The following is a 24,569-nucleotide window of genomic DNA, read 5'->3' as shown; positions in this document are numbered from 1 at the left end:
CTTTTTCAAGGTAAGTATTTCTTCTAAAAGGTAAGTGCAACCCGGGACAGATCAGAGGCTAGCCATTGTGGAATGTACTAGCCCTGACTGTTCCGGGGGTATTTTTATTAAAAAAAGCTTTCCCAGGGTGTAACTCCGCTTTAATCACTTAAGGAAAACAGCTGGGTTCATTTGAAATACTTGCACAGTATACCAACATTAATACACAGAAAAACCACTACCAAATTCATCAGATGTCCCTTAGCATGATTAAACATCTAAAGCTCTGGTCCTCAATCTGCGGCCTGATGGTTTCATGCAGCTTTTTGGTATGAGATGTGCTGCCCTCAGACCTCAGCAGTCTGTAGTGGTAACATTGATTAGGGTAATGGCATTTATCTCTACTAGCCTCATGTAACATGTTGCCAGTTTTGTATTGTCTGCAGTATATCACCAGCCAGTATTGTAGCATGTTCATACTCTTCCCCTCGTTTCCTCTATTAGGTCTGCAGTTTCTGACAGTCTTCTCAAGCACATACATTGAACATTGTGTGCAGCCCTTTGGTGATGTCAGGGGCTGCATTTGGGACCCCCTTAAGCTAATAAGTTGACAACCACTGGTTTAAAGTATCACACTAGCACAGGCGGAGGTGGTATGCTGATCTGATAAAACTTCTGGTATATGCACTGTGAGCCCTGCCAGACACTCAAGATTTACTGTGCCAAGGGCCGATTTGCTTTCCTGCATCACAGTTGCTGGCTTTAACGGCATGACTGTTGAAGTCCAAGTTTCAAATGACAGATGCATCTTGGAGTTTGGGATCCCTATGATACTCACCGCTAGGATGTTTTATTCCCAAGGCCTGTCATCACACATGGTAAACTTACTTGGTTTGAGTTTAGGGGCTCTCACCCCAAGAATTTCTCCATGGGAAAATTCTCAGAAACCCATGTCTGCATATATTAGAGACTTTCCTCTATTATCCACAAGGTGGTGTTTCTTTTAGCTATCACCTCTGTGAGGTGTGTCTGAACTGGCAGTCGTATCTGGTAAAGAACATTTTCTGATCTTGCACAGGGACAAAGTGGCGGTGAGACTCAGGACTTCCTTCCAGATGGACTCTGCATGGGTACCCTATGGTTATCTTTCTACCATTTCTAAGTTGCTCAGGCAGACATCCTTGAAGCTGTCATTTGCTGTTAGGGCACTACCTGGTAGATGTATTAGTACGTTTTGGGCCCATTCATCATTAGATAGCGGTTTCCAGATTTGTAATGCTGCCACCTGGTCTTGTGTTGACAGTCTCTAAGTTCTAGTAGGTAAATGTTTTAACCCTAAAGTGGTTCTAAAGTTACAAGGGTATTCCTAATGCATTACATGAATTAACAACTGAAATTTTTTTTTTTTTTGGATTCTCCCTATTTAAAATCGAAAATACTTTACTTGTCTTGTGCTATTCTTTTAGGGTTCTAATAATAATGGTGATATTAGGAATAATAGCTATACTTATAAACAGTGCTCTCCAAAGCAAAGCTCTTCTTTATTTACAAAGAGAGTAAGCCCCTAACCTAGAATTAGAAGTTTGCAGGATTTAAAGAAATGGAGATTTTGCAGATCCCCCGCCCCTCCTTTTTTGTTTTTTTTGTTTGCGTAAAAAAAGTTTTCTCTTGTTCATTGACAGACACAGCTCCTGATCATCTTAAGCATTGGGTTATACTGCCTTGGTCTCTCTCCTTCCTGGAGCCCAGCTAAGGTACAGAACTTGGATGGGACTTATCTTTCATTTCTGTTCCAATAATTTTTATTGAAAAAAAAAATTGGATTTTTGACTTACCGTAAAAAATCCATTTCTCTGATGTTCACTGAAGGACACTAAAGCTCCTGATATTCTTAATCATTGGTTTATATTGGGTTATATCGCCCCCTTCAGGAGTAGGATACCAGGCAGAAACAGTCTGGCTATGCCTATAGGCAGTCCCCGGGGGTATACTCCCTCTGCTATAGGTACTCCTTTTTTTTTTTTTTTTCCTGCCTAGTCAGGAGTAAGGATCTAGTACCTTGCTGGGATCTGTAGTTCTGTCAATTTTTTCTTTAGATAGATTTTTTTTTTTCTCCTGTGAGATCTACAATCAACTACCGGACTGGGGTGACAAGCTGGATAATCTAGATCCAGTAGTCACCCCAGTCTGGCCAGCGAGCGCGCAGACTGCCGCTCCGGGCTAGTTCGGCAGCGCCATAGATCCACCGGATGGGGGCTAGCCTACGAGTTAAACGCCTTGCCAGGTCGCATACGACCGGGTCTTGGGCCAGAGTCACAGCCTTCCTCCTGGCCGACAGCCCCCCTATTTAGATGGAGATGAGGTTCTGTCTGGAGTGGTGCCCGCCTTGTTCCTGGTATGGTAACTGTCCCCCCTCTCCCTCTGGAAGGTTTTGGGTTGGACGTGGGTCACTCCATGGGATGGTCAGGCCCCTGGGTTCCCCTCCTTCCTGTTAGGCACCCCCCTCATTGGTCTGGTGGTCCCTGTGGGCCACACCTCCCCCCATCCACCCCTCCACTGATGCTGAGGCTGTGGGGGTGGCCTGGTCCACTGCCTGGGGTGGGGGCAGGGTGTGCCGCCATGGACTGGGCAATCATCTGTGGAGGAGGGGGAGCTATACCTGGTGGGGGCTCCTGCCAGGGCCCTCCCTTCCTGCCTGTGCCATTTTCTGAGGCCTCGGGATCCCTCCTGGGTCCCTGGGAGCCTTGTGGTGCCTCGTGGTGCCAGGCGGGGGCCTCCATTTTCTTGTAGCTTGTGTGCTCAATGCACAGAGGCCATGTTTGTGTAGTCCGGCAGCCATTTTGCAGTGGTTTCCCAGTGAAATAGCGGCGGCTATGACAGTGGAACCCTCTGGGCGACGATTTCGGTGGTGGGAGCTTCTCCTCATCCCCTGGTGCTGACTCCTGGATCTTTTCATGTCCTGATCGCCGCATGAGCAATACAGATTCTCCTGGTTGCTATGGTGCCTGGTTTCTGCTGGGTGGGGAGTCTGGTGGGGATCCCCTCCCTCTCTGCTGAGGATCAATTGGGTGCTCTGTTACTGCTGCCAGAGTGGTGGGGGTTGTCCCTTAGCAGTGTTTTTACACCTTTGTGGGGTCCCCCTGGTGACTCATGGATTCTTTGAAGCAAATCTCTCCACTTGATTCCCCTCTCTAGGGGTGTGGGGCTTTCTGGGTCCCATCCATCGATGCACTGACGGCGGTCTGGAGTCCTTTGTCTCCCAGGTGGAGGTAGTTTTTGGGTGACGGGCTGGCATAAAGTGCCCCCCACCTTCCCCTGCCTCATCAGTCTCATCAGATCCTGAATCTGATTCGGCCACTGCGGAAATTGGTCACACTGCTGGGTCTGCGACCATGTGCACTGAATCTCACATAGTGAGGAGGATTCCGCCACTTCTGCAACCGTGCACGGAAAGGCGCTAGTGGACGCACTGATTGTATCTGTGCTTGAGACATAAAGTTGGAGGGCGCAGCTGCGGCAGCAATGGAGGCGCATGTTCCCTTTGGCACCCACAAGCCACCCAGAGTGGCAAAGGTATTCCCTTTCCCCTCCTATTTTGTCAGAATTGTGAAATAAATAGGTGCGCTAAAACAATGTGTCCAAAAATATGCAAAACAGCAATGTGGATAACAGGTGTATGGGGTGTTCAAAAAAAGTCCAACATATAAATCTTTAAATGTCCATAGATGATAAATCAAATAGGTGCTCAACAGTAAAGAAATATTGTCAACTTCAGTGTGATTAACCACTTAAGCCCCGGAAGATTTTACCCCCATTCCGACCAGGGGGTATTTTGCGATTCGGCACTGTGTGACTTTAACGGACAATTGCGCGGTCGTGCGACGCTGTACCTAAACGAATTTGGCGTCCTTTTTTTTCCCACAAACAGAGCTTTCTTTTGGTGGTATTTGATCACCTGTGCGATTTTTTTGATCACGCGCTATAAACAAAAAAAGAGCGTCAATTTTGCAAAAATAGCAATATTTTTCACATTTTTTTAATATGAAATTCCCCAAAAAAAAAATTAAAAAATCAAAATTTTTTTACTTTTTCGGCCAATTTGTTTTATGCTACCTATGTTTGGTAAAAAAAATCGCAAAAAGTGTATTTTGATTGGTTTGCGCAAAAGTTATCGCGTTTACTAACAAAGGGAAAGATTTCTGTCATTTTTGTTGTTTTTTTTTTAACGTGTAATGGCGGCGATCTGCGATTTTTTTTTTTTTTTGCGGTACTGCGACATTGGGGCGGACAGATCGGACCCTTGACTGACATTTTTGACACTTTTGGGGTTACCAGTGACATTTCTACAGTAATCAGTGCTATATATATGCACTGTTACTGTAAAAATACACTGGTAGTGAAGGGGTTAACTTTACTTGGGAGGGAGGGGCTGTGTGTATCCCTAGGGGCGTGCTTTCTACTGTGATTGGCTGGGGCTTGAGCTGTATGGACACTGATCAACGGATCTACATACTAGATCCGAGTGATCAGTATCCTAACAGCAAGGAGAATGACAGGCAGCTTGTTTACACAAGCTGCCTGACATTCTCCCTCTCCCCCGCCGATCGCCGAGTGACCGGCGGACGCGTAAGAGGAGGCGTTACCGTCACGAACGACCGCTCGGGGTCCGTGCTGCAGCCGGACACGAGCCTATCCTTAGAAATTCCGGAACAAAACATACCATGCTGATTTGAACTGCTTAAACTGTAAGTGCATTACTGCTTTTAGTAAACTGGTTTTAGAATGTATCACACTATTGCGACCTTATTTCCTACACCCCATGCTTGGAGGTTACTGGCCCATTGGTCACAAACCTATCCAGCTATAGGTCAAGAGTGAAGGAGCCAATAGTGGATATTAGTGGAACCACAGCGCTTTCCATCTGCTGATTGAAAAGGCACCCCGGTGTAGAGAACATAAGGAGGAAGTGGAAGGAAATTCTAAGTCCATTTATATGCACCTTTCATTTATTATCCGGTAAGGGACCATTTTGGGTGGTTCACGTGGAGTTTGGCAGTATTCACGTTTGCAGTGATCAACATACATGTTAATTTGTGCACACCTTATTTTTCCGTCTGGTAAGGAGGAATTTCACCTGGTGGTGGGTGTTAATCACACTGAAGTTGAAGATATTTCTTTACTGTTGAGCACCTATTTGATTTATCATCTATGGACATTTAAAGATTTATATGTTGGACTTTTTTTGAACACCCCATACACCTGTTATCCACATTGCTGTTTTGCATATTTTTGGACACTTATATTGTTTAGCGCACCTATTTATTTCACCATTATATATATTTATTCAGGCACTGAATACGCACCCTCACAAACATATCATATTTTGTCAGAATTGTCACTAAAGATTGGGGACGACCAAAACGTCCCCTTGGGGTTCCTTAGAGAGCTGCTAGGTGATACCCCTATGAGGAGTCCCTTCTTAAGAAGTGAACTGTTCCACCGGTGGCGAACCCTCCAGTTTTCAGATTGAACAAGGTAACCATGATTCCGTTTGAAGAGTGCCCATCCTTTAAGGATCCAGCTGACAGGAAGGCGGAGGCTGTGTCACGCAATATGTACACTCGGGCTGGTTTGTCACTGAGACCGGTATTCACCATTGCCCATGTGTCGCAAACTTACCGAGTGGTCTAAGCTTTTACGCCGTGACCTGGAGGGAGAACCGCTCCCCCCCCCCCCGCCTTTTATGAGCCGGCAAACCAGCTGGTCCAGGGGCTGTAGTTTATCTGTGATTCCTCTTTGGATGTGGCTCCCCTAGTCTGTAGGCTCTGTTTCAGCAATGGTCCTTCGCCGTGTATTTTGGCTCAAATGCTGGTCTGCAGGAGCTGACTTCTAAAAAGGCCTGACTGATCTTCCCTTTTCAAGGAGATCGACTGTTTAGAGCTTACCTGGATGACCTCAAAAAAGGTCCCACAGGGAGGTAGAGTACTTTACTTCCACAGACTACGAAGAGCAAAGCCCCTTGTGCTTCTCCAGACCTGCGGACAAGGCCCCTTCAGCATGAAAGTGCGCTCCCACCTGTATCTGGGGTGGGGGCGTCTTCGCTGGTTCCCAGACCCGTGGACTCCCCTGCTACAAGACAAATGAATCCACGAGGTAATTTTGCTCCTCGGGTCTTCGCAAAAGTGTCGGCCCCGGTTCTAGCATTACTGCATCAGTGGGAGATCGCGATACTGGGGTACCTGGAAGATCTGCTTTTTGCGGGCAGAGTCTTCGACTGCATTGTTGACCAACTTGGAGATCACTCTGCAAACACTGAGGGAGTTAGGTTGGATTCTGAATCTCCAAAAGACTGCTCTGGTTCCGTCCATGAGCCTGGAAAATTTGTGACTGACTCTGGGCTCAGCCTCGGCCAGAGTGTTTCTCCTTCAAAACTTCAGAAGTTGCAGGAAGCGTTTTGACTTCTGTTGTCCAGCAGATGTGGAACAAGGTTTCTCAGTCTCAATAAAATCTGTTGCAAAAAAGGAACAAAAAATGGACTGATGGCACATCAACTATTGTAAACCAGTAATTGTATAAAAAAAAAAAAAAAAATTATATTTTTATATTACAAAAATGATTAAACTTATACATAAGGTTTGTATACAAAATATAAGATCTAGAATTGACAGATAATGCCCTTCCCAATGTGCTTAAGCCCCTGGATGCCACTAAAAATCCTGTTTAGAATCAAAAATGTACTCCATGAATAATCTCAGGACAGGAGGAATGACACCATGGTAGAAATAGATGATACAACGTCGGGACTGTGAATCCAGTAATTGACACTTGTCAAGGCTCTCCATGCTTAACGCATCAACGCTTCCTCAGGAGATACTCCACTTAGGCCAGCAAAAGCTTCTGTATACAGAAATACAGTAAAATCGAAATTAGGAATGATTACATATACTAAAGTTGTTTCCAATCAACATATTACAATACGGTTCATAGGGAGGTAGTAACACTTGCATATAAATATCTATCAATATTCACTTAGACTGGATGGGCCAACAAAGTAAACATAGAGGAATCCACCCTAGCAAGTGTGGAGGTGGGGACACATCTAATGACGATAATATCATAGTTGTCTATGAAAAAAGAGTGTGTATCAACTATAACAAAATGTGCCTAATAGCATAAGGTACTGTATAACCCAATCTTAATATATGAAAGTTTTGGGTTTTTACCAATATCAATCCTAGTTTGTTTTCAGTGGTAATCAATAGGGGGGAATGAAAAGTGGACACATAATCCCTGTAGATCTCTGTAGGTTTATATGGTTCAGTCGCAGGTATTGGATAGAGCAAGGAAACCTGCAATATCATATTGAATAATGTTCAATGGGGCTCTTAATAGAATTACCAAATATTAGTCACTCTCAATTCCTACCTTGCAAAGTGTTACCAAACACTCGGTGAGGGAGCAAATCTTCCTAAATCTCATATTATTGTCCTTCGATGCGTCTGGCAGCTATAGAGTCGTTTAGAAAGTCAGACTCCCTGTTTGTCCTGACGGATGGACCTCACAAGGGGCTGGCTGCTTCTGCTGTGACCATTTCCAGATGGATCAGGCAGACTGTGGTTGAGGCTGATTCTGGCAAATCTGGAAAGGTTCCTCCTTTCTCTTTCAGGGCGCATTCTACTCAGGCGCTTAGTGCCTTTTGGGTCTTCCATCATCCGGCGTCAGTGGTGCAAGTTTGCAAAGCGGCCACTTGGTCATCCGTGCACACATTCACAATGTTTTATAAAGTGGATTTGTTGGCATCTGTGGATACTTCTTTTGACCGCAAAGTTTTGCAGGCGGCTGTTTAGAGACTTGTCCTCTTTGAGGGTGTTTTTTTCAGGTGAGCTACAGTTGTTCTCAGTGGAGCTCCATGTTACCTGGTTGGCTATGTTTAGCCTTTGTAAGTTTGCTGCTCCCACCCCTCATGTTTGACACTTTGGGATGTCCCTATGGCAATGTTTCCCAACTCTGGTCCTCAGGGCACACTAACAGGCCAGGTTTGCAAGAAAACTGAAATACATCACCGGTGATAGAATTTGCTGCTCAGTGATTGTAGTATTCTAGTCTTCATCTTCCCAAGGTAATACTTAAAATCTGGCCTGTTAGTGTGCCCTGAGGACCGGAGTTGAGAAACACTGCTCTACGGTCATGAAGATAAAGAGCTGTGTCAGTCAATGGACAAAAGAAAATAGGATTTTTGACTTACCCTAAAATCCATTTCTCTGATGTTCATTGATGGACACAGCACCCGGCCCTCTTGGAGTTGGGTTTTTTTCTTATGACACTGCTTGTTACAAAGCTGAATACCTATAGCAGGAAGTGGGAGTATACCCCTAGGGACTGCCCCATAGGCATGCCCACTCTTTTCTCTGCCTAGTGCCCTTCTCCTGTAGGGGGCAGCATAACGCTACGGTCAGGAAGCTGAAGAGCTGTGTCCATCAATGAACATCAGAGAAAGGGATTTTACGGTAAGTCAAAAATCCCATTTTTTTTTTCTTCTTTTCAATAAAAATTATTGGAACAGAAATGAGAGATGATACCTTGCATAAATCCATCCAAGTTCTGTACCTTAGCTGGGTTCCAGGAAGAAGAGACCAAGGCATGATCTGGCCTTTTTTATGCTACACACAAGTACCACCCACGCAGACACCCTCTGCTCGCCCCCTGTATTGTCCTCTGTCCAATGAGCAAAAATCGGTAAGCTATTAGGAAGTATGTTGCTGTCATCGATATCCTCCAGCAGATAACATCACACTGTGGGTAAATGCCTTGGCCCAGGTCAACATTTCAGCTCCAGTTGTCCTTTGAGCCTCTGGTTGAAAGCAAGGCAATCAGGCACTTAAATCTCCACATCACAAGGAGGTCTGAGGCAATGCTCTTATTTCAATACCCCACCGCCAGGGTGTTTTCATGAATCCTCTTCCAGATGAAGAATCCGGCTCTACTGGTATTCCAAAGTATTTCACGACAACGCCCAGCAGTGTCCAGATGGCTTAGGTATAACCAGATCTTAAAACTCAAATGTCTTATATTATAATGTTGTGCTTTCCAACTGGCAAGCGTACATGTGCACCCCCTGCTGATCTGCACTGTGATTGGACACAGCACGAGTTTGTGAGCAGGTTACAGCCAAAGATCTTACTATTCAGAATTGAAAGCAAGGAGAGACCCAACCAGAATTGTTTGGTAAAAGCAAAGCACATACACCTGCAAACAGTTAACCCCTTGATTGCTCTACTGTCACCCAGCCAGTGTCATTAGTATAGTGTACAGTATTTTCTCTGTATTGGTGTCAATAGCGACTTCATTGTCAGTAAGGGGGACCCTCCCACCCAGTGTCAAAGCCACATCTCCCACCACACTGTCCGTCACCCTATAAGCCACTGATCATTGCCATTACTAGTATAGTCTCTGTACGAATCAGTATCTTGATCCCGAACAGAACTATACCAGTGTCCCCAAAAACGCAGTTTGGCTTTTCCTAAAGACATGTAGCAGAATACATTTTGGCCTAAAGCTATGAAAAAATTAATTTTATTGGATATATACTGCTCAAAGAATTAAAGGAACACTTTTTTCGGAGTGAAGCATCAAGTAAATTAAACTCCTGGGATATTGATCTTGTCAGTTAAGTAGCAGAGGGGGTTGTTAATCAGTTTCAGCTGCTTTTGGTGTTAATAAAATTAACAAGGGCACAAGATGGGCAACAATGAGACGACCTCTAAAATGGGACTAGTTTTGCAGGTTGAGGCCACAAACATTTTTTTGCCTACTCATCTTTTCTGACTGTTTTTCACTCGTTTTGCATTTGGCTGGGGTCAGTGTCACTACTGGTAGCATGAGGTGATACTTCAATCCTATAGAGGTTACACAGGCAGTCCAACTCCTCCAGGAGGGCACATCAATACGTGCCATTGCTAGGTTTGCTGTGTCTCCCGCCACAGTCTCAAGAGCATGGAGGAGACGGGCAGTTACTGTAGGAGAGCTGGACAGGGCCGTAGAAGGTCCTTAACCCATCACCAGGACCGGTATCTGCTCCTTTGTGCAAGGAGGAACAAGATGAGCACTGCCAGAGCCCTACAAATTACCTCCAGCAGGCCACTGGTGTAAATGTCTCTGACCAAACAATCAGAACAGACTTCATGAGGGTGGCCGGAGGGCCCCATGGAGCTCGATTGGCATTTGACATTAAACACCAGAGTTTGCATGTCCACAACTGGCACCCTGTGCTTTTCACAGATGAGAGCAGGTTCACCCTGAGCATATGTGACAAACATGAAAGGATCTGGAGAAGCCGTAGAAAACGTTGTGCTGCCTGTAATATTGTTCAGCATGATCGGTTTGGTGGTGGGTCAGTGATGGTCTGAGGAGGCATATCCCTTGAGGGACTCGTAGATGAAATGAACACAAACACACACACACACACACACACACACAGAAAACCACTCAGGTGTGAGAAGTTAAACAAAGTCAGGTGCACGTCAGACCTGCAATCCCGGCAACTGTAATCTTTGGAAGTAGAGGACTGCACTCCGACTTGAAAATTGCAAAAATTTATTGAAGAATCCAAAAATCCATGATAGACAAAATAATCAGAGACAGGAGACAAAACATAGTTGACGCGTTTCACAATGGTTATGATTAAGCGAATTTGATTTTGTGAAACGTGCCAACTATGCTTTGTCTCCTGTCTTAGATTATTTTGTCCATCATGGATTTTTGGATTCTTAAATAAATTTTTGCAATTTTCAAGTGGGAGTGCACTCCTCTACTTCCAAAGATTACAGTAGGATGAAATCTTTGGACCCATTGTCAGAACCTATACTGGTGCAGTGTGTCCAGGGTTCTTCCTGGTGCACGAGAATGCCCGGCCTCATGTGGCAAGATTATGCAGCCGGTTCCTGGAGTATGAAGAAATTGATACCATTGAATGACCCCCACACTCGCCTGACCTAAATTCAATAGATCACCTCTGGCACATTATGTTTTGGTCTGACGCCACCAGGTTGCACCTCAGTCTGTTTAGGAGCTCAGTCATGGCCTGGACCGGATTTGGGAGGAAATACTCTAGGACACAATCTGTCTCAAAAGGAGCATACCCGGACACTGTCAGGCATGCATACAAGTGTGTGTGTGTGTGTGTGTGGGGGGGGGGGGGGCGAGGACGGTCCATACAAATGGCTGAGTTCCATTTTAAGTTGCTGCAATGAAATTTCAGCAAAATGGCCTAGCCTGCCGCATCATTTTTTCACTTTGATTTTAGGGGTGTCTTTAACCACTTGCCTACAGTGCACTTTCACCCCCTTCCTGCCCAGACCGATTTTCAGCTTTCAGCGCTCTCACACTTTAATTGACAATTACTCAGTCATGCAACACTGTACCCATAAAAAATTTGTGTCCTTTTTTTCCACAAAAATAGAGCTTTCTTTTGATGGTATTTAATCACTACTGGGTTTTTTTGTGCTATAAATAAAAAGACAAAATATTGTGAAAAAACACATTTTTCTTTTTCTGTCATAAAATTTTGCAAATGAGTCATTTTTATTCACAAATTTTGGCCAAAATTTATACTGCTACTTATCTTTGGTAAAAATAACCCAAATAAGTGTATATTATTTAGTCTTTGTGAAAGTTATAGAGTCCACAAGTTATGGTGCTAATCATTGAAAATTTATCACACTTGATCACACCTGATGTACTGAAGGCCTATCTCATTTCTTGAGACACTAAAAAGTCAGGAAAGTACAAATGCCCCCCAAACGACCCCTTTTTGGAAAGTGGACATTCCAAGGTATTTAATAAGGGGCATGGTGAGTTTTTTGAAGTTGTAATTTTTTCCCACAACTCTTTGCAAAATTAAGATTTTTTTTTTTTTTTTTACAAATTGACGTATTAACAGGTTATTACTCTCACACAGCATATGTATACTTGCAACTACACCCCAAAACACATTCTACTACTCCTCCTGAGTATGGCGATACCACATGTGAGACTTTTTCACAGCCTGGCCACATAGAGAGGCCTAACATCCAAGTAGTACCGTCCGGCATTCTAGGAGCATAAATTTCACATATAATTTCCTGACAACCTATTGCACTTTTGAAGGCCCTGGAGCACCAGGACAATGGAAACCCCCATAAAATGACCCCATTTTGGAAAGCAAACGCCCCAACATATAATTTTTGAGGCATAATGAGTCTTTTGAACGTGTCATTTTTTTCCACAAGTTTTTGGAAACTGTGGAAAGAAAATGAAAATGCATTTTTTTTTTACACAAAGTTGTCCATTTATGAAATATTTCTAACACATAGCATGTACATTGCACCCCAAAATACATTCTGCTATTCCTCCGGAGTATGGCGATACCACATGTGTAACACTTTTACACAGCCTAGCCACATACAGAGGCCCAACATCCAAGTAGCACTTTACACAAAGTTGTCCATTTATCCACTTTAAGACTGGGCCTATTTTTGACACTTGGTGTTTACAAGCTAAAATCATTTTTTTTTGCTAGAAAACTACTTAGAACCCCCAAACATTATATATATATATATATATATATATATATATATATATATATATATTTTTTAGCAGAGACTCTAGAGAATAAAATGGAGATCGTTGTAATATTTTTTTATCACACCATATTTGCGCAGCAGTCTTCCAAATGCAATTTTTTTGAAAAAAATTCACTTTTTTGAATTAAATAAGAAAACAGTAAATTTAGCCCAATTTTTTCCATAATGTGAAAGATAATGTTACGCCGAGTAATTAGATGCCCAACATGTCATGCTTCAAAATTGCGCATGCTCCCAGAATGGCGCCAAACATTGGTACTTAAAAATCCCCATAGGCAACATTTTAAAAATTTCTGCAGGTTACCAGCTTAGAGTTACAGAGAAGGTCTAGGGCTCAAATTATTGCTCTCGCTCGAACGATCGCGGCGATACCTCACATGTATGGTTTGAACACCGTTTACATATGTGGCGGGACTTGCGTATGCGTTCGCTTCTGCGTGCGAGCTAACGGGGACAGGGCGCTTTAATTTTTTTTTTTACTATTTATTTTATTTATTTTTTATTTTTACAGTTTTTTAAAAAAAAAAAGTTTTGATTATTTTTATTCCTATTACAAGGAATGTAAACATCCCTTGTAATAGAAATAGGCATGACAGGTCCTCTTTATTGTGAGATCTGGGGTCAAAAAGACCTCACACCTCACAACTACACTAAAAAAAAAAAAAAAAAAAAAAAAAAAATTGTTGAAAAAGGAAAAAAAAAAAAAAGCGGCCCTTTAAACCGGTTGCTAGGCAAAGACTTTTGACGTAGCTCCGGTCCTCCAAGACCATAGAGTTGAGTGAGGGCCATCTTGCCCTCACTCGGCTTCCTATCTCTGAGGATCCGGGACCGGATAGTTTTCCCCGCTGCCGGCGGGTCCGGTAAGCTGGGAAAACGTCTGGGACGCGGCGGGAGAGGGGGGGGGGCACCTCTTCCCCTGCACCGTAAGGGTAATTCCGCAGCGAATCCGCCACTGGGACCACCCTTATCTGAAAGCTGACCGCCCGCTGTTTAAAAAAATACCGGGGTCATGGCAGCTATCTGCTGCCATAACCCCAGTAATTAGCTTTTAATGGCCGACATATATAGTCGTTAAGCGGTCGGTAAGTGATTGCATGTATATAGCAAAAATTGCACCCCAAAATACATTGTATAAAGGAAAGTGTACAGGAATAGTCCGAGTCCATCTCCGATCCGCTACTATTAGCGATGTCAAATTCTGAATCGGGGATCAGTATTGGATTCGGATACTGATGAGAGCTCCCCGGTGCTCTCATCAGTCATGGAGAGGGCCTGAAGGGCCTCCTCGCTGCTGTACATCCTTTTTGACATGCTGGCTGTGATGGGCTGTGCGGGTGACGGTTGACTGCGGATGATCACTGATGGGTGGCAGGTGACGGTCACTGATGGGTTGACAGATGACGTTGACTGATGGGGTGACAGGTGACGACGACTGATGGGGTGACAGGTGATGATGACTGACTGGGGTAACAATGACTGATGGGGTGACAGGTGACGATGACTGATGGGGTGACAGGTGACGATGATTGATGGGGTGACAGATGACAATCACTGATGGGGTGACAGATGACAATCACTGATGGGGTGACAAGTGACGATGATTGATGGGGTGACAAGTGACGATGATTGATGGGGTGACAAGTGACGATTAATGGGGTGACAGGTGACGGTGATTGATGGGGTGACGGGCGATGGTCACCGATGGGTGACAGGTGACGGGCGATGGTGCACGGCGGTACTGATGGCAGTCTCTGGTGACAGGTGCACTTTAGGCTACGTTCACATGTGAGCGGAAATCATTGCAAATCGCGGGACGCCTGTGCGTTGCCCGGGATTTGCAATAGCACCCCGAACGCTGTGCGATGTTGCCGCGATTTCCGCCTGCCGAATCGCGGTAACATCGCGCAAACAACGCATGACGCCCCAAAGAAGCTTTTACCTTTTTTGGGCGTCATGCGTTGTTTGCGCGATGTTACCGTGATGATGACGCGAAGGGGGCGGTAACCGTTTCGGTTACCGCACCCCCGCGTCATCACGTTCATGCGGCCGGCCCGCCCTCCAGTGACGCTTCCGCTGCCTGTGATTGGTTTATCTCCAGGCTGTTATTGCTGCTGCTGGCCAGTCATAGTGTCTCCAGGCAAACCGCGGCCGGCCCTCCCCGCTGCCAGTGATTGGTTCACGATCATCTCCTCGGCTGCTGCTTGCCAGTGACTGACAGTAGGGCAAACTGCGGACCCGGAAGGACACCTACCTTTGATGTCCGCAGCCTCTGACCACCTCCTGTATCATGTCCGCAGCCTCTGACCACCTCCTGTATCATGTCTGCAGCCTCTGACCACCTCCTGTATCATGTCTGCAGCCTCTGACCACCTCCTGTATCATGTCTGCAGTCTCTGACCACCTCCTGTATCATGTCTGCAGTCTCTGACCACCTCCTGTATCATGTCTGCAGTCTCTGACCACCTCCTGTATCATGTCTGCAGTCTCTGACCACCTCCTGTATCATGTCTGCAGTCTCTGACCACCACCTGTATCATGTCTGCAGTCTCTGACCACCTCCTGTATCATGTCTGCAGTCTCTGACCACCTCCTGTATCATGTCTGCAGTCTCTGACCACCTCCTGTATCATGTCTGCAGTCTCTGACCACCTCCTGTATCATGTCTGCAGTCTCTGACCACCTCCTGTATCATGTCTGCAGTCTCTGACCACCTCCTGTATCATGTCTGCAGTCTCTGACCACCTCCTGTATCATGTCTGCAGTCTCTGACCACCTCCTGTATCATGTCTGCAGTCTCTGACCACCTCCTGTATCATGTCTGCAGTCTCTGACCACCTCCTGTATCATGTCTGCAGTCTCTGACCACCTCCTGTATCATGTCTGCAGTCTCTGACCACCTCCTGTATCATGTCTGCAGTCTCTGACCACCTCCTGTATCATGTCTGCAGTCTCTGACCACCTCCTGTATCATGTCTGCAGTCTCTGACCACCTCCTGTATCATGTCTGCAGTCTCTGACCACCTCCTGTATCATGTCTGCAGTCTCTGACCACCTCCTGTATCATGTCTGCAGTCTCTGACCACCTCCTGTATCATGTCTGCAGTCTCTGACCACCTCCTGTATCATGTCTGCAGTCTCTGACCACCTCCTGTATCATGTCTGCAGTCTCTGACCACCTCCTGTATCATGTCTGCAGTCTCTGACCACCTCCTGTATCATGTCTGCAGTCTCTGACCACCTCCTGTATCATGTCTGCAGTCTCTGACCACCTCCTGTATCATGTCTGCAGTCTCTGACCACCTCCTGTATCATGTCTGCAGTCTCTGACCACCTCCTGTATCATGTCTGCAGTCTCTGACCACCTCCTGTATCATGTCTGCAGTCTCTGACCACCTCCTGTATCATGTCTGCAGTCTCTGACCACCTCCTGTATCATGTCTGCAGTCTCTGACCACCTCCTGTATCATGTCTGCAGTCTCTGACCACCTCCTGTATCATGTCTGCAGTCTCTGACCACCTCCTGTATCATGTCTGCAGTCTCTGACCACCTCCTGTATCATGTCTGCAGTCTCCGACCACCTCCTGTATCATGTCCGCAGCCTCTGACCTTCTCCTGTATCATGTCCGCTAAATGTACAGTGTGTGTCGTAAAACGTTTGACATTTCGAACATGGGAGCGCTGTCTAGCCACGCTAAAGGTGCAAAGCACCAGTCTGCAGCTGCGTGCTTGATAGCTTCCAATCCGATCGCTGGCTTTTTCACCCGTGCGCCTGAAGTGACACCGGCTCCCAGCTGCGGCAGCGGTGCTTCCATCTCATCCACTGTAAAACAAGGGACCATTTTGAGTCATGCTGTATCCAGAAACGAAACCCTAACTGCAGAGGTACTGTACACTAAAAAGATTGTCATTTATTTTAGTAAAATGTGTGACATAGATTTTCTTCTTATTTAACATGTATACATAGACATTTCATGAAACATTAGGTCATGAATATTTACGTGAAGTCATGGAAAAGTCATGGAATTTTATTGGTGAAAATGTGTATGAACCCTGTAAGGGTCTCACAAGGAGAAGAGTACTCTTCTTCCAGGGCAAGGAGCGCCGTTGTAAACGCGGCCCTTTCTCCTCGGCTCTGAAGGTTTTTTGTCCCTCAAGGTCTTAAGACAAGGGATCAAAACTCAGGGCCTCCACCGGAGGTTACAAGAGGACCTGGTCTGGCAAGCCACAAGTGGGCTCTTCCAGACATGTGGACAAGGCTGCCTCTGCATGAAGGGGCGCTCTCACCCGTATATGGAGTGGGGGGACATCTTCGCTAGTTTCTGGATCCATGGACCTCCCTGGTATAGGACACATGGGTCCACGAAGTTGGTCGGTCAGGCTACGAGATAGAGTTCGGTCTTATCCTCCAGAAAGTTTCTTCCCTTCCAACCTGCACTTGTCCCCAGATCACTTACGGGTCTCTTTGGGGTAGTGCAAGACTTGTTCCTTCAAGGGGTGATTGTTCCAATTTAGGAATGTTTTCAGGTGTTTTTACTCAAACCTCTACAGTTCCCAGGAAGGAAGGCGAGGTACATCCAATTCTGGACCTCAAGGCACTAAACTACTGGTGCTAATACAGAAGTCCGGCGTGGAGTCTATTCACACGATAGCAGCGTCCCTCTACATCAGGGGGATTTCTTGCTTCTATCGCCATCAAGGACGCCTACCTGCATATCTAAAGTGTGCCGGTCAGCAACGCTTCCTCCGTTTTGCCGTGGGCAAGGAGCATTATCGGTTTGTGGCGTGGACCTTAGTCTTACCTCTGCTCCTCTGGTCTTCACAAGAGTGTTGGCTCCGGTGCTGTCATTGAGTCGGCGGTGGATTGCGGTACTGGGATACCTGGAGGCTCTTCTGTGAGCGGAGTCTCTGACTGCTCTGATGGACAACTGGAGATTGCTCTGCGAACTCTGAGGGAGTTTGGTTGGATTCTGAACTTTCAGGGGTCTGCTTTGGTTCTGACCACAAAAACGTAATTGCCTGGGTCTAACTCTGGTCTCGGCCTCTATCAGAGTGTTTCATCCTCTGGAAAAATTCCAGACATTGCAGGAGGCTTTTCAGCTTCTGTTTAGCAGATGGTCATGCCTCTGGGTTTGCATGCGGGTGCTGGGCCTGATGGTGCCCACCCTCGAGGCGGTCTGTTTGCACAGTTCCACACAAGGTCTCTGCTATAGAGATTCTGGTGAAATGGGACAAGAATTCAGTCTCTAGAGGTGGCTTCGTTCTCTGGTACTTCAACAGGGAAAATCCTTTCTCGCCCTGTACTGAACAGTTGTCACCACGGATACCAGCCTGTCCGGGCGGCAAGGCGTCCTCGGCACAGATGTGCTCAAGGGGTCTGTACTCTGGCAGAGCCCAGACTGCCGATTTTATTGTTCTGGAACTCCGAGCGATCAGCCTTTGTTTAGCCCATTGGACAACTCGTCTTTAGGGGTGTCCGGTACAAATTCATTTAGACAATGCCATGGCCGCATCGGCTTTGTGGTCTTTTCCAACGGCCTTTGTCCTCTCACCCTCTGGCGCATACTTTTGTTCAGGGTGTCTGACATTTGGTTCCTTCAGTGCGGACTCCTTTGCCGCCCTGGGATCTTTAATGTGGTTTCTTTCAGCTCTACAGAAGCCTCCCTTTAAAAATATTTGGGAGGTTTCTCTGCTTGCGCTGCCCCTGAAGGTTGCCTTTTTTGGGGGCTATCACCTCTGCGCGCAGGGTGTCGGAACTGGCGGTGTCATCCTGTCGTTTACCTTTTATATGGCGATTCACAAGGATAAGGTCAGTCATGTCATTCCTTCCTAAGGTGGTCTCTGACTGTCATTTGAATGAAGACATTGTGTTGCCTTCCCTGTGTCCCAGGCAAAACAGCCTAAGGAAATGAACTTGCATACCTTGAATGTGGTCCAGGCATATAGGGTGTACCTGGCAGCTTCGAAATCTTTTAGGAAGTCGGACACTATTTGTGCTCATGGACGGACCTCACAAAGCATCTGCGGATGCTTCTTTTGGCCGCAAGGTTTTGCCGGCTGCTATTTAGAGGACCTGGTCCTCTTTGAGGGTGTATTTTCTTCAGGTGCGCTCCAGTTGCTTTGGTTGAGCCCCTTTTGCCTGCTTGGCTTATGTTTAGCCTTGGGAATTTCTTTTTTTGCTGTTCCCACCCCTCATGTTTAACACTGCTTTGGGACGTCCCAATGGTTAAGAAGAATCGGGAGCAGTGTCCGTCTATGAACGAAAGAGAAAATGACTTGCCGTAAAATATATTTCTCTAATGTTCATTGACAGACACAGCACCCACCCCTCGGAGTTGACTTTCTTCTGACACTGCTTGTAACAAAACTTGTCTTAGTGCCTATAGCTGAGAGGGGGGTGTATACCCCCTGGGACTGCCTATAGGCATTGTCAAGCTTTTTCCTGCCTAGTGCCCTACTCCTGTAGGGGGCAGTAAAACCCAATGGTTAAGAAGAATCAGGAGCTGTCCGTCAATGACTCGGAGAAACGTTTTTTACGGTAAGTCAAAAATAAAAATTTTTTAATTTAAGTAAAATAGTAAGTTTTTAGACTCACTTTAAAGTAGAGATGGACCGATATCGTTTTTACGTTGCCGATACCGATATTTTGGTCGGTATCAGCCGATATGGGCTGATATTGTGTACATTTAAAGTTTTGAAAAAAAAAAAGAATTTTTGACACAAATCTGGTACTGAACATGTTAATTTTTGTTTAATGGCTGGCTGGCACCCGGTGGTGGTTGGCTGGCTTGCTGGCACCCTGTGGTGGTTGGCTGGCTTGCTGGCACCCTGTGGTGGTTGGCTGGCTTGCTGGCACCCTGTGGTGGTTGGCTGGCTTGCTGGCACCCTGTGGGGTGGGTGGCTGGCTTGCTGGCACCCTGTGGGGTGGGTGGCTGGCTGTCTGGCAGGCACCCTGTGGGGTGGGTGGCTGGCTGTCTGGCAGGCACCCTGTGGTGGGTGGGTGGGTGGCTTGCTGTCCGGCAGGCACCCTGGGGTGGGTGGGTGGCTGTCTGGCAGGCACCCTGTGGTGGGTAGCTGGCTGTCTGGCAGGCACCCTGTGGTGGGTTGTTGTCTGGCACCCTGTGGTGGCTGGCTGGCAGGCAGCCTGTGGTGGTGGGTGGCTGTCTGGCAGCCTGTGGTGGTGGGTGGCTGTCTGGCAACCTTTGGTGGGTGGGTGGCTGTCTGGCAGCCTTTGGTGGTGGGTGGCTGGCTGTCTGGCAGGCACGCTGTGGTGGGTGGGTGGGTGGCTGGCTGGCAGGCACGCTGTGGTGGGTGGCTGGCTAGTACAGGGCCTGTGGCTGGCTGGCTAGTACAGGGCCTGTGGGTGGGTGTATGGCTGTGATACTCCTGCGAAACTAGTCCTGACTCCAGATGAGGCTGTCCAAGGCCAGTGAGGCGGCCTAAGAAGGCAGAAGGACATCACGAAAATACCGGTAACTTCCGGGGCCATTTCCGATATATCGGGGAAAGTGCATATCGGCCGATCCCTACTTTAAAGCCTCATGCACACTGGATGTTATCAAAACGCCAATAGAAAGCTGTTGAAGGAGTTTTTCAACTTTTTGCAGTAGCGTTTTTCAGCGTTTTTAGCGCTTTTCAGCTGTAGTGTTTTTACCTTACCTTCCAAAAACTGCTGATGACAGCCTTTGTGTGCATGGACACATAGGGATAACATGCTGGGGAGTTTATTGGTTGCAGAAAAATCCGTCTTACGCCAAAAACAGCTGTAAAAATGTCCAGTGTGCATGAGGCCTTACTGTGCCAACGTTTGGTGTGATGCCTTTTTGGTTGACACCTTGAACTGCAGGCAGATCTGTTTTTTTAGTGTGTTTCAATTGAGCAAGTCAGGGGTTGTTTGCTGTTTTGCCCACCCCTAAAACTGCTTTTGAATGCTCCAATGGTATAAGACTTTCCTGTGTCTCTCAATCGAAGAAAGAGAGCAAGATTTTTGTACTGGTTATGGAATTATTTTCTTGGAGGATACTAGTCCCACCCCTCTGTGTTTATGATCATCGTCTCGGCAAAGCTTTTCTACAAAACTGAGGCTTGCTGGTAAAAGGATGGGTTGTTATCCCGGACTGGCCTCCAGTTTATCAGTGTCATCAGCCTAAGCTTAAAAACAAATAACCCATTGACCTCATTGAGCATAGTGTAAACCAGTATTTTAATTTGAAACAAATTAGCCAGTTTGTTTTAAAATGCTAGCCTCTAGAAGGAACAAGCAAAGCAGGAAGCATTTACACTCTTTACCTGTTGCCAAAATAATGCCGGAGACAGCAATGCTCAAAATAAAAAGCACACGAAGACCATTTCTACAGATTTTGCAACCTATATAGTATATTTTACCATTTTATTTCACTATATACAGTATATTGCATTTGTTGGAAACTTATTTCATGCTCCTGTTAGATTAAACAATGTAAAAATTTTAACTGTCTGCCATTTTGAATATCAACAGTTCATTTAGTTATTCATATAAATAAATGCACATTGTTGAATTATAGATTACTCTTGTTTTGCTTTTAAAAGTGCTTTGAATTTTATTTTCTAAGGATATTCTTCTGTTCTTTCCCATGCTTTCTTTTTTTATAGATTTGCTTGGCACAGTCCTCGCCATCAACATTTCATTATGTGCTGGTGAATTCTCTGCACCGAATTATCACAAATGTAAGTATGTAGTAGCTTTCTAAAAGGTTTGTGAAATGGTAGAATTGTCATAGAACAGTGTAAAAAAACAAGTACATTTGCTGTTTTCTAAAGTCATCCAATGAGAATTATTCTCACCCACTACACTAAGTAAAGGAATATCCTTTTCTCTGCCGTTCATTGAAGAACACAGCTTTCATTATTCTAAGCCATCTAGGGCTTTTAAAAATAATAGACCTGTGCTTACAGTATTCGGATAATGTAAAGAAAAGCAGCTGACACAATTCACTGGTGGCAAATACTGGTATAAACACATACAAAGGTGCAGTGCAAAAAATGAACAAAGTCCTTGACAGGAAATTCAACAATAGTACAAAGAAAGAGTCCAATAGGTGTAGGGTACGAAATGGAAAATCCTGTGTGAGATCCTCCATGACAGATGTACACACACTGACTCTTACCATCCAGAATGGACCACTACTTACAGTGGTCGATTGCACTAGTTACAGAATCCAATCGCTTGAACAGCAACACTCTTAAGCAGATTCCACTTCATATGGACCTAAACGGATATAACGTTCCAACATAGAAAGCCACTTCATAGTGTGATTAAGGTTCAGTATAAAATTGATTACAATACAGAAAATTCTCTCACCAAAAGGTAAGATAAAATCTTGCATGTGCATCAATGTTTCCAACTATCAAGCCGGCCAACCTCCGTGCTTGGCAACATCACGAGATCCAGCTGTACTCTACAGGGTAGAGCTGGGTCACGTGACAATGCCAAGCACAGAGTTTGGCCATCTTGATGGTTGGAAACATTCACCTGTGTATTATTGGTGCACATGCAAGATTTTATCTTACCTTTTCTATTTTGGACCCCACACCTATTGGACTCTTTCTGTTGAATTTCCTGTCGAGGACTTTTTGTGCATTTTTAGCGCTTCACCTTCACCTCATGCAACATCACGCGATCCAGCTGTACGCTACAGGGTAGAGCTGGGTCATGTGACAATGCCAAGCACGGAGTTTGGCCATCTTGATGGTTGGAAACATTCACCTGTGTATTATTGGTGCACATGCAAGATTTTATCTTACCTTTTCTATTTTGGACCCCACACCTATTGGAGTTTCCTGATGAGGAATTTTTGTGGATTTTTAGCGCTTCACCTCATGCTTTTAAACCTAGGGCTTTTATTCACACCTACAGAGAAAATGGATGCTAGGCACATAGAAAACTGGATGCCTCTGAGACTTTAACCCCTTCCACCTGACACCTGCTTATTTACTATTAGTGTCCTTTGGAGAGTGATGATAAATACACCAAGAAAAGCGCTTCAGGCATTAAAATTACATTGCAGGTATGACAGGAACATTAAAAGGCGATTTGTTTTGTGCTAAATTCAGCGCTTACTCAAACCTTCTTTTATAAAAATGTTATCCTAAAATAGCTTAAAGCGGAGTTCCACCCATTTTTAATAGGTTGGAATACATAGATCTTTGTAATCCCCTTTAAAACGGCTTTTACCAATGGAAACTTTTTTTTTTTTTTTTTTTGCTAGTAAATACCTTAATTTCGGCTTTATTCCTCCTCTCCTCACTTCCTGGTCCGATCGGCGATGACATCATTCGGCGATCCGCAGTGTCTGCTGGGATGTATTCTATTCCAGAAATCTCAGTAGCTGTATCTGTACTGAGCCGTGCCTGCCCCGCCTCCGCCCCGCCTCCTCTCATTCAGTTGCATTGTATGAATGTATTAAGGCCGTTCTCTGCCCCGCCTCCACCCCGCCTCCTCTCATTGAGTTGTATTGAGAGGAGGCGGGGCGGAGGCTGGGCAGAGAACAGCCTTAATACATTCATACAATGCAATTCATTGAGAGGAGGCGGGGCGGAGGCGGGGCAGGCACGGCTCAGTACAGCTACAGCTACTGAGATTTCTGGAATAGAATACATCCCAGCAGACACTGCGGATCGCCGAATGACGTCATCGCCGATCGGACCAGGAAGTAAGGAGAGGAGGAATAAATCCGAAATTAAGGTATTTACTAGCAAAAAAAAAAAAAAAAAGTTTCCATTGGTAAAAGCCATTTTAAAGGGGGTTACAAAGATCTAAAGTTCCAAAAATGGGTGGAACTCCACTTTAATGCCAAGCGGGGTTACTTCCTGAAGCAAGCTGGTCATTGCCAATGTGCTGGGGTTTTTGTCGGACAAATCTTAATGAGCCTAATTGGCCCTGGCACACACTATGTACGTTATGCACATAAACAGTACCATCTAGAGGGCCTCAGTGGAAGAATGGCAATGATGCCTTTATTTGTGCTTTACTTTTTAATTGGCTTGGAAGATTTCTTTACTATAAACGACTGTTGGTAGAATCGGGCTGAATCTTAGAAATCCTCTAAGTATCGAAAGATCACAGGTTTTCCCAGTTCATTAAAGAAGCATTCTTAGTTATTGGCCCATCATAGACCAAACAAATGGTTTGCATGCCAAGGATTGGCTGGGTATACAGGTTGCTAGGTACAGATGGACTTGAAGGCCGGTGTTCCGTGAAAAAAACCTACCCATGAGAAATGCCTACCCTTGTCACTTCCGGTGCACCTACGTCCGCAGATGGTATGAAATGTTCACAGTAGTGTGTTAAACACAGCATCACCACATTAAAATATCTCCGCTGCAAAATGCATCATCTCTGCTCCTACCCCTGTCACTTCCCTCATCTCGGCTACTAAATATAAAAGTGGATCACAGAGCCGACATCTCTGTCCTTTACATTTCATACACCCGCCGCTGCTTTTATATTTATTAGCCGAAATCAGGGAAGTGCCAGGGATAGGAGTGGAGATGACTCATATTGCAGCCCAGCTGTTTTAATGTAACCGCCGCTGTGTATCGTTACACACACTGCCGTGAACAATCCATACCCTCCGAGCATGCGCACTTGTCAATTCTTCAGCTGTTCAATGACATATCCGGGGCTTTGAGCATGCCTGCTGCGCTGCTCAGCTGTTCCTGACAGGAAGTGACGAGGGTAGGCATTTCTCACGGGGTAGGTTATTCTCACAGAACACCGGCACAACATGTATATCTGTAGGGGCGGTGGCATTTTTCCCCTATGTGTTATTAGTTATGATGTTCGTGTAAATGTACTAAAGGTGCAGTGCACTGCATGATACAGGGCTACTCCACATAGAGCAATAGCTATGTTTTTGACTGTGCAGAGACTGCATTTGGATTTATTAAACACTTCTGGACCAGAAGGTTTTACACCCTTAATAACCAGGCCA

The 24,569-nt window shown here is 45.5% G+C and overlaps 1 protein-coding gene across 1 annotated transcript in view; it reads left to right on the top strand.

Moving 5' to 3' along the window:
- The window catches only part of NF1 (neurofibromin 1), a 585,707-nt gene that overhangs the window by 130,844 nt on the left and 430,294 nt on the right, over positions 1–24,569 (top strand). Inside the window, exon 11 of the mRNA XM_082247714.1 lies at positions 21,229–21,303. Coding sequence (XP_082103840.1) covers positions 21,229–21,303 — 75 coding nt within the window. The remainder of the gene's footprint in view (positions 1–21,228; positions 21,304–24,569) is intronic.

Source organism: Pelophylax lessonae (assembly GCF_965119305.1).
Source record: "Pelophylax lessonae genome assembly, chromosome: 2".
NCBI classification, from domain to species: domain Eukaryota; kingdom Metazoa; phylum Chordata; class Amphibia; order Anura; family Ranidae; genus Pelophylax; species Pelophylax lessonae.
This window is presented reverse-complemented; position numbering and strand designations above follow the sequence as displayed.